The sequence below is a fragment of the Sinocyclocheilus anshuiensis genome, unplaced genomic scaffold, assembly GCF_001515605.1.
Source record: "Sinocyclocheilus anshuiensis isolate Anshui unplaced genomic scaffold, SAMN03320099.WGS_v1.1 scaffold267, whole genome shotgun sequence".
In the NCBI taxonomy this organism is placed as follows: domain Eukaryota; kingdom Metazoa; phylum Chordata; class Actinopteri; order Cypriniformes; family Cyprinidae; genus Sinocyclocheilus; species Sinocyclocheilus anshuiensis.
In genome coordinates, this window is record NW_015552637.1 from 1837443 (window position 1) to 1848407 (window position 10965).

A 10965-nucleotide genomic window follows, 5' to 3' on the forward strand; every position below is an offset into this window, starting at 1 on the left:
TTTCACATAAACAAATGAAAGGAGACACATTGTAAGTCTAAACTCAATTATGCATTTCAGATGCTGTCACATCCTGCAACCTCGTCATCTACAGAGAGAAACTGCCATTCAATCACACCAAAATACAGATAATGATTAACTTAGAGGCATCATAGAGGATTGTGAAGATATTTCACTGGAGCTTGGTCTTCAATACACTATTTTATGTTCTATTTTGTTTTATTTCTTTAAGCATTTATTTATGTTCAATGTCCATTTTCACTCATTAATGTATTCTGCTATTAACTGTTGTTAGAACTGCCATTTTTGCTAATTTCACGTCATTAAAAAAGTACCTAATTGACACGTTGTTGTTGTTGTTGTTGTTGATTTTATGTAAAACCCTAATAGACACTTCAAGATATTATAAGACCAGGCAGATAGAGGGGTAAAACACAATATTCATAAATAATATTTACAAATAATACTAATATTACTGATATTAACATACTAATATTAATTAAAAACTATAATTAAAAAGGTTATTTATAACACCAATAAGGTCCTATATAGCATTTTCAAAGCATGGTTCTATATGGAACCCAATAAAAAAGGTTCTATTTAGCACTAAAAAAGGTTCTGCTATTGTTACTTGTTACAAGCCGAAGAACCCTTTTCTGGTACTGTTTAGAACCATTTTTCTTAAGAGTGTATATACTGTGTGTGTATATATATATATATATACTTTATATTTTGAATTAGATTTTATTTCAGTTTCACTGTAGTTAAAGCTTTAGTGTTTTTGTTGTGTTTTCGACATTTTTATTATTGTTGTTGTTTTTAATATGCCTACAGTTTTTATTCATTTTAATATATACCGTTTTAACTTTTTAGTACCTAAAGTTAAACTAAATGAAAATGAGAAATGATGCCCTGAAAACAGCGGAAATAAAATAAGTTTAAGGGTTTTCAAATATTATTATGTAATTTCATTTTACTTAAAGTAACTAAAACTTTTTTATGTTTTGAGTTTTAGTTTTAATTAATGATCACTTTGCTGCACTGAAGCCTGCAACAGACCACAAGAGGGCAGACTCATTCTAACAAACACGCACGTCAAACTCCACAAAGTGCTATATACATTTTTCTATTTAATTCAACTACATGCCACAGTTGAATACATCTGGGGTGTATAACATCAAGTTCTCTTATCTCTTACTCCCTTACACATCATAACACTAAACAACAATGGAAAAATAATATACAAAAACAAAAACAATAAATGACAAATCTCTCTTTGCTCTCTTGAAGCAAAACATACACAGTAGTTTGCATTTGAGGATCCTTAGATCCTTCATATGTTACCAACTGCACACTGACATTGGGAGCAAACTGCTTTTGTGGGTCACACAGTGGTTGTATTTTCCACCATTACACTTCTGTAAAGTATGACCTACAACTGTGAGAAATGTACATTTCTTCCTCTATTGCATCCCAACCATTTCCCTCTTTTTCCTGTTTGTTTGGGCATTTCAGTGTTGTGCTTGTGAACATAAGTGCCATTTACTTTAGCCAGTGGTACAGAGGTTTTTTTCACTGGGCTTGCTGTACTCTAAACAGAGCATTAAGGAGGAGTTTAGATGTGCATGAGTCATGTTTCCAAATTAGCTGGAATACTAAGATGGAATCTCTCTAGGACTGAAGCTCTCTTCATTTCTCTATTTCCCTCCATAGATAATGGCTTCGTTTATCCTAAGGAATTTAATTCCCTTCCACACTGCAGCAGAGTTACAACAACCCATTAGTGATCTAGCACATGTCAGTATATTTCCCTCTTTCTCTTTTGGAGGCACTTCCCCCGATAGAGGTCAAGGGTTTCCTGTGGTTTTTGCACAACAACAACCTCTTGCTGTAACCATGAGCATGAGTCACTGTGTGTTAAGTAGTTCTGCAGATAAGATACCTTAAACATTTAAATATTAATGGGTAGCATGATTTTTGCTACATTAAAGCCAATCTGACTAAACAGTAATAGGATAATACACAAAAACTTGTCGAGGTCATATTTCATCCCAGAACCAAAAGAAATTGGTTCTTTTCAAGAAAAATTGTTATGCATTTGTTTTTAAATCAGCATAAAGAAAATATAACAAATATTATGATGTATAATCAAGTATAAATACAAATTTACATTTTTGCATTATGCTGTTTGTGTTTGCCATAAAAATGCAACAATGCAAAAAAAAAATTGTAATGGTAAAAAAAAAAAATCTTAAAGGGATAGTCCACCCAAAAATTCAGATTATTTTGTAATTTCCTAAACGTCCTGTCATTTCAAACCTGTATGACTTCGTTTTTTTCTGTGCAACACAGAAGAAGATATTTTGAAGAATGTTGGTAACATCTTCGGTTCCCTTTGACTTCCATTGTATGATCAAAAAAAATAATGGAAGTCAATGGAAACCAAAGCTGTTTGGTTACTAACATTTTTCAAAGTATCTTCTTTTGTAATCCACATAAGAAAGCAAGTCATGAGGATGAGTAAAAGTCTTGTTCTGACTCAAATTCTGATTTTAAATCAATAAAGAATCAACAAAGCATACACAACATCAGGAGACCTTTTCTTTTTATCAGTGTATAAAACAAAGGGACTTACATTTAGAAAGCCAAAAATACATTCTTTAAACTTTACAGTTGCAAATCATAATATCATATATAGAGATACTGTGAAAAGCAAAAACACACTTCAACTCTTGTAATAATAGTAATAATACTGTGGATCAGCATCAATCCTTCATGAACACCTAATTTCAGCCAAAATATTCTTTGATCACAGGCACTAAATCAAATCTGCATCACACGATATATATACTGTCAAATAAATAATGTAAACATTCTCGTGAATAAATGGCCCCTTTTGGTTTCAGACATTGTTGATAAATATATCAAAACAACACTCTTAAAACCAGTCTTAATGCTGAAAAATTCTAAGTTTGACCCCAGCCGATTAAATTCACTGAGGCACTATAATTTTGATGATGAAATCCACTCTTGAAGCATAAAGCATCTTCAAAAACAACCGAAAATGTCCCTTTAATGTCCTTAAAGAACTCATCTCTCCAGAACAAACTGAGAATTTTTCTTGCTACTTTCATCTGATAAGACAGTGTCTTCCATCCAGTTACACTGCAGCACCTTCAAGAGAGAATTAGCAGGAAATTATGCAATGAATTTCAACAGGTCCATTCTGTTAAAGGAACAGTTCACCCTAATTCATATTTGCTAAAAATGTAATCACCCTCGGGCTATCCAAGATGTAGATGTTGTGTGCTTCTTTATCAGAACAGATTTGGAGAATTTAGCACTACATCACTTGCTCACCAATGGATCCTCTGCAGTGAATGGGTGCCGTCAGAATGAGAGTCCAAATGACTCCAGTCCAGACTCCAATTGCTTCCAGCTAAAATACAAGTTCATAATCCATAATACCGATTTCTCCAGTGAAAAGGTCAATCAGGAAAGAAATATGTACAGATCAAGCACTGTTTAGAACAAAAGCAGTCCAAACAGTTCTGAACAATTATGTCGGTGGTTTTTGATGTGAGATGAAAACAAGAGATGGACTTTTTCACTAGACGTTACATTTCACAAAATGTTAATTGATGGACTGGAGTCGTATGAATTACTTGTGGATTACCGTGATGTTTTATCAGCTGTTTGAACTCTCATTCTGACGGCACCCATTCACTGCAGAGGATCCATCGGTGAGCAAGTGATGTAATGCTACATTTCTCCAAATTTGTTGCAGTGAACAAATACATTTGTCTACATTTTGGATGGCCTGAAGGTGGATATACATTTATTTGTTTTTTTATTCCTCAAAACTGTTCACGGCTTTCATATTTTACAAATTACATGATTAAAACATGATCAGACTCACCAGTTGGTTGAGAGCCACATGTGACCTTATAAGAAGTCCATATGCTGATTGCAATAAGAAAGGTAGCTATAAAGCCAAACACCTGTGTTTATGTAAAAACAGACATTAGTGACATTAATAATATTCTATAATCACATATGTTATTACTAAACATGAAAAGTCATTTGCTTTTGATGCCTAATAGATCTTTCTTAGAATTGCACATGCACTGCCAAATAAATATAGTGTAATGCAACAGTAACGATTCGCATTTCCTGCTTCCTCATCCATACACAAGAAGGCTTTGTGCATTTCCCCGACCAATCAGCAGCATGCATTGCACCTATTGCAAGCATAAAAAGGCACTCACAGATCCAGCGATCAAAGCTGAGATCCCATGACTCTTCACAGCAACAACTATAGAGGCAATAAAGACCAGGATTCCTCCCACAGCATAATGTAAAAACTCCTGTGAAAGCAATAAAGAGCTAATTTGAGATGTAAAAGCTGCATAAACTTTCTGAAAGATTACAAAAGACACCTAATGCCATGATCTTCGGTGAGAAGATGTGTAAGTGAAATGTTAACTGTGCCGACGTACCGTCAATGTCCAGTTGATGCATGTGATTTTGCTTTGAAGTTGAAACAAATACATGAGGAAGAAGATTAAGAAGACGATGAGAAACCATGCAGTGACCACCTCAAAGTAGCGGTAGGCGGAGTAATTATTGATCCCCTCATAGTGCACACAAAGGAAAGCAATCATGAGGATCACCTGCAAAATTAGAGGTAGTAAATTTCATTCACTTGTGCCCTTCACAGGAAATACTAATATTTTTACTTTGACACAAAGAAGCAATGCTTTAGCTCAATAAAACCTTGGATTTCACCAACTCAGTAAATTAAAGTACTTGGACAACGAGATGTGAAGAAGTTTCTGTTAATTTCTTCAGTAATATTAAGTTTAAATAATTTTTATGTTTCTGATATTTTGAGTTTAAATGTCTGGTTTTTAATTCATTTATATTTAGTTTTTAAAAATTAAATATTTATTTCATATTTAAGAATTATAAATGTAAAAGAAATGACTTTTTTAAATCACGATTTTTAAAATAAATGACTAAACATTTAATTATTCTCCTATTTCTGTATAATATTGTCCTATTAGAATTCAACAATAAAAATATATGCATGATAAATATTTTTTAAATAATATCAAAACAATAATATTACTCTAGTATTACTAGTTTTGAAATCATATTTGTTTAGTGCTATAGTACCATTCAATACTGTTAAAATATGATGCATTTCCCACTTTGTTGCTTAGAAGTGTTAAATAATTAATGCAAATACTAAAAAAACACAGGTTTCTTTTCTTTTCCTGTGAACACTGGTGTTTCTTGTTGAACCGATTAAGTAGAAATGTGTGAATGGTGGAAAAAAGAAATCCTGTTGTCAAACCATTTATCTTCTATCTGAAATGTTTCATCTTTGGCTTTGGTGGGTTTTGTGTTTAGACCTCTTTGAGCACAGAGGCCCCACATGTTGCAGTGCAAATATCCCAGTCTCTCTCATCACCGCAACCATTTTAGCAGCCAGCTGTTCCTGAGCATCCAGAGTGTGTGGGTCTTAACAAATTACCATTGCCTGTCATCACCTTCTACACACTCACACAAACACACACACCTTAAACCACACTCTGAGCCCCAAAGCACTAGTGTTATTTAAGTGGTAATAAAGACTTTATTTTGAGGAAGTCCTCTGTCCTGCAGCAGTACCATGGAACAGTGATGATGTCACATGGTAACGTTTTGGTACTGAATGATTACCATAATCACATACCATGGTATTTAATCCAAAATACTTTGAAGAATTGCATTATTCCAGATTCATACCCTTTAGAGAACACCATGACACTGTCCAAAAAAAATATATTTTAATAGTATGACACATATTCAAACATAAAAAACATAGCAATAACATTGTACAGTACATGTTATCATTTCTGTTGGTGAAAATGAGGTTTAGCTTTAACTTCCAGGATACTTTTCACCAATTTTCCTTTAACAGAAATATATTAGTATATTGTGTCGTTCGAACATAAGCAAATTATACATATAGTATTCATGAACAGTTCACTCGAAAGTTCTGTTAATCAATGAAGCATTTACAGTATGCATACAAATATTTAAATAACATCAAAAACAACAACAATACCATTACTAGTTTTACAGTAATGTTTGTTTTGGTCTATATTACGGTTTAAGCTTAAAGTATGATGCATTTCTCACTTGAGAATAAATAGCTGTTGCACAGAAGGTTGAGAAATTTATGAAAACACACACACACACACACAAAAGTGCCTTTTCCTGTGAACTTTGTTGCTACCTGTTGAACTGATTAGGGAGAGATACGTCTAATTGTGATTATACACCAAGGTACTGATTCATTTACCATGGTATTTAATCCAATTTCATTTTTTAGTACAATTAGATTAAAACTTTTAGTTAGCACAAGTTTTCAGATTTATCTCCTAAAGAATAACATGGTAGATTACTGCCCAAAAACATAATAACATAAAGTATGGTAAAATCATGTTACAGTACGTTTTAGCATTTTTTGTTCTTGGAGACTTTTTTTTCCTCCAACGTTTCTCCAAAATAAATACTAGACGTGCTGCTGTAAATAAATGCACTGATCCTTCATTGTGAGTGCATCAAATGCATTCATGGAAAGTTTAGTGAGGAGTTGCGTTAGTCGGTCAGTGAAGCATCGTGGTGTAAAAGAGTCAGTTACCATCTTTAATCCATCTATCTTCCCTACATTAAGGTTTATATGCATTCGTCTACCTTTACTTCATAAAATAAATGTGATACAAGTATAACTTTCTCTTACCACTTGGCCGATTTTCAGTAATCCTTGAAATGAACGCGCATACCCGATGTTGCAAAATCCTCCATCCGATGAGGATGTTGTTGTTGTTGTGCTTGTAGTAGTAACGACAATGTGAGACATGCTGGTGTATCCTATTTGAGGAACTTTACAAATAAAAAAAAAAGATAATATTTATTTAAAGCTGCTTACACTGAACTAGTAGTTGAGTCGGGAGAAGCGTCAACTACAACAGAGCGTGACCAAAGACATACACGTTTCCAGGGGATATAAAACAAATGGTCCGCACGGGGGCGCGTGGAGGCTCAAAGCTGCAAATGGGTGGGACATAAGCTGCAAGTGGGCTGTACAAACCAACAGAAGATTTTGATTGGTTTGTTTAAAGGGGTCATATGACGTTGCTAAAAAAAGAACATTATTTTGTGTATTTGGTGTAATGAAATGTGTTTATGTGGTTTAAAGTTTAATAAACACATTATTTTCCACATACTGTACATTATTGTTTCTCCTCTATGCCCCGCCTTTCTGAAACACATCGAATTTTACAAAGCTCATCCTTCTGAAAAGCGAGGTGTGCTCTGATTGGCCAGCTATCCAGTCCGTTGTGATTGGCCGAATACCTCAAGCGTGTGACGGAAATGTTATGTTATGTAACCATACTGTGATGCCGTGTCCCGGTGCGACGAGACAAAACCAATAAAACCCATTACAAACGAGGCATTTGTAGCATCCAGTGGGGACATAATTACTGATTATAATGACTTATACTGTTTTTTTACGTGTTGCATTGCATCCCGCCGTGTAAACATAAAACCATGTCTGCATTTGTGATCGGAGAAATGACAAACAACAAGCGCTACTCTACACTGCTCAAAACTCGCGTTTGAATCATCAGTGGCAAATCCTTTAAATATGAAAACTTACTTACAAGCTACGAATCAGCATTATTTGTCAGAACACCGGCATTGTAGGCTACTCTCAGTGACGGCGCTACACCGGGGCTAGGGGGGGCTATAGCCCCGTCAGAATTTTGAATAGCCCCGGTTTAGCCCCCCGGTTTAGCCCTCATTTGCGCTAAACCACGGCAACAGACGTATCGTCCTTCTGTAGGCTATATGCAATCCATTACATAGTCACTAAGGTTGTGATGTGGTGTTCGTTTTAATGTTTTATTTAAGTTTTACACACAGCGTCTCCACGACATGGCGGCGTCGGCAACAATACTACAGAGAGAATCAAAGTTATGCCTTCTTTCTTTGCGTGAACATTTGGCCGGCATTATGCAAATCTTCGCACACAGTGACATAGACATGTGGGGGTGTGTTTAAACGAGTTGTTTTAGGAGGGTGTGGACGAGTCTTAACTTTTATAAAGAATATCTCTTTGGGTTTGAGACTTTAGTCTTTGCAACTTTAGGGATCTTATCTATGCACGAACAGCTTGTAACACTCCAAAGAGGGATCTTATCTATTCACGAACAGCATGTAACACTCCAAAGAGAAAGGAAAACTTGAAATCGCATCATATGACCCCTTTAATGTCATGTGGGTTGTATCGGTTCACGCTCCCGGTGGCGGAGAAAAACGAAGAAGATGACTTTCAGCGGCGGCATGGTAGATGAGTGGAAGAGGTATGCTGATGTACAATTTTTGTTTGTTTTGTTTTATAAAAAGTATTACAAGCTGTTAAAAGTGCATTTTCTTGGTGGCTTTTGTACAACGTTTTCTTAGTACCTAGTGATGGCGAAGGGAACCAGCGAAGCTTTCAACACAATTGTATCGGAAAAAGGTTCATTACTCGAAGCTTTTTAAAACGGTTTATGCTGTGGCCATCTAGTGGTCATAAAAATGAACAACACCTTCCAAAGCGTTATGTTCCATTCTGTTTTTTTACAGTCTATGGTTCCATTACAGCCACTGGTTTCACATCTGGTTCTACAACTGATTTTTTTTTTATTATATTTTATATAAATAATGGCCATTGTCAAAGTTTTGGACTGCACTGATTTATAAAGTGTAAATGTCTTAAACGTTTGTTAATACTAATAATAATTCATAATCAGTTTTGTGTAAATTAATGGTGAACAAACTAGCGTTTAGTCTAGTTGTGGTTTTTTAAAGGAATACTTTGTCTACAATTTTTAATAAAGTCTAATTTACTTGGCCTCATGTCGTCCCTTGGAGCTTAAAATTTCTGGACACCATTTACTTGCATTGCATAGACCTACAGAGCAAGAAATTATTCTTGAAATGTTTGTACATGTTCAACAAGAGAAATAAAGTAATGCATATCTTGGATGGCATGGAGAGAGTGTTTTAAATTTGGGTCAACCCTAGTGCTCGTGCTTCTTGTGTACCCACCAGGTTATGTTAGGAAGGGCAAGCGAGGTGAGCTCCGTCGAATTTACTTGGAAGCAATGCATCCGGGATTTTGCAGTGTCCACTGCATGCAAGTCTATTGTGCTGAATAAATGATTGTACAAAATTGTATTAATCAGAAATAAAATCATTTACCCACACTGAGATTTCAAATTAATACACTGATTTGTGTAACATGTTCTGAAGAACATTAGTCTGTCATTTGCTGTAATTTGATTTTTTAAAAATATGCTACATAAAAAATGTGCAGTACAGGTGAATGGTAACTACTTTTTCTTAACAGTACTCAGCATTTTCTTTATGTATCACACATTTACCTCCTGAGTGCAACTGCATCTCACTTTAATATGTTCCTTGGTAGGCTACTGTAGAAGAATTGTAGAAGTAAAATGTAATATCCAGAAATATGCTTTAATTACTACAGTTAAAGGATTTAAAATGACCATCACGAAGCATGGCAAAAGGTGTAAAGACATGATTTCAATGTTGACAGTGAATGGTATTGGATACAAACAATAATGACAAAACTGTAAGAATAAGACGTGATTTCAATGTTGACAGTGAATGGTATTGGAAAAACTATAAGAATAAGACGTGATTTCAATGTTGACAGTGAATGGTATTGGAAACACAATAATGACAAAACTATAAGAATAAGACGTGATTTCAATGTTGACAGTGAATGGTATTGGAAACACAATAATGACTAAACTGTAAGAATTTCAGTTTAAACTACTATGAAAATGCGTTATGTTTATATCATTTTTTAAACTACGATGTAATCCAGCCTACTTGCGGCATAAGCTCCTCCCACTTGCTGTTCTTGGCGTAAGCTCCTCCCACTTGCAGGTCTCCGGGCTGCAGCGATAACTACTTGGAGAGGCTGCATTCAAAACTTTTTGAAAACAAAACATTTATAATCCAAAATATAATATTATTTTTTAAATTATGAACTATAATGACATATATCTGAAATACGAAGCAAAATACACCATACAAATCTCAAATATAATTATTTTTCAAACAAATTATCATACAGTAATCAAAAACAAATGTGATTGGTCCATCCGGATCAGCGCCTAGAAAATAATCAGATACCACGTGATAACGTGTTACCGTCTAGCGGTCTAGAGATAATAATCCACACGTACATAACCCTATCCCTAACAGTAACACAACTTCTGGACCGCCCGTTTTGACTTTCTGCATTATGAGATTTGCCTTTCTACCCACCTATTCTGTTTCTATGGGTATGACACTATAGAGAGACCAAAAACAGCAACAGTATTATACAGTGTTTATTTAGTCTGTTTTTATACGTGTGGTCTAGATCAGGATGGGCAACTGGCGGCCCGCGGGCCGTATACGGCCCTCAGTGTCTTTTAGTACGGCCCGCTGGATCATAAGATCAGGATTGGCGGCCCGCGGGCCGTATACGGCCCTCAGTGTCTTTTAGTACGGCCCGCTGGATCATAGATCATATTAATGATCAATTTTAAAACATTTGAAAAGCAAGTCACGTAAAGATTGCTTTCAGTTTATGATGTTAATACTATCTCCAACCAGGAGAGGTCGCTAGTTTCCAGCCGCTCCCCTATTAATTTCAGCGTAGTAGGACGTGCACTCTAATGTAAACATTCATTAACATTAGCAAATAATAAATGAAAAACTAACCATGAAAACAGTATTTTCAAGTCAAGATGGTAAACAGATTATCTTTTTATCAAGTTAAAGGGGATACCCATATGTTTGGAAATCTGTATTTTATTTAAATCGCCATCACACCACTGCTCACAA

General features: G+C 35.1%; 1 protein-coding gene across 1 annotated transcript; it reads right to left on the reverse strand.

The window, feature by feature from the left end:
* Positions 1 to 2758: 2758 nt before the first annotated feature.
* Positions 2759 to 7041, reverse strand: LOC107666776 (CKLF-like MARVEL transmembrane domain-containing protein 7). Its single transcript, XM_016458213.1, has 5 exons — positions 6794 to 7041; positions 4500 to 4673; positions 4269 to 4367; positions 3920 to 4001; positions 2759 to 3174 (listed from the first exon to the last, which is right to left on the reverse strand). The coding sequence occupies exons 1-5, from the start codon at positions 6911 to 6913 to the stop codon at positions 3161 to 3163; spliced, it is 489 nt and encodes a 162-aa protein (XP_016313699.1). The 5' UTR covers positions 6914 to 7041; the 3' UTR covers positions 2759 to 3160.
* Between the last annotated feature and the right edge of the window lie 3924 nt (positions 7042 to 10965).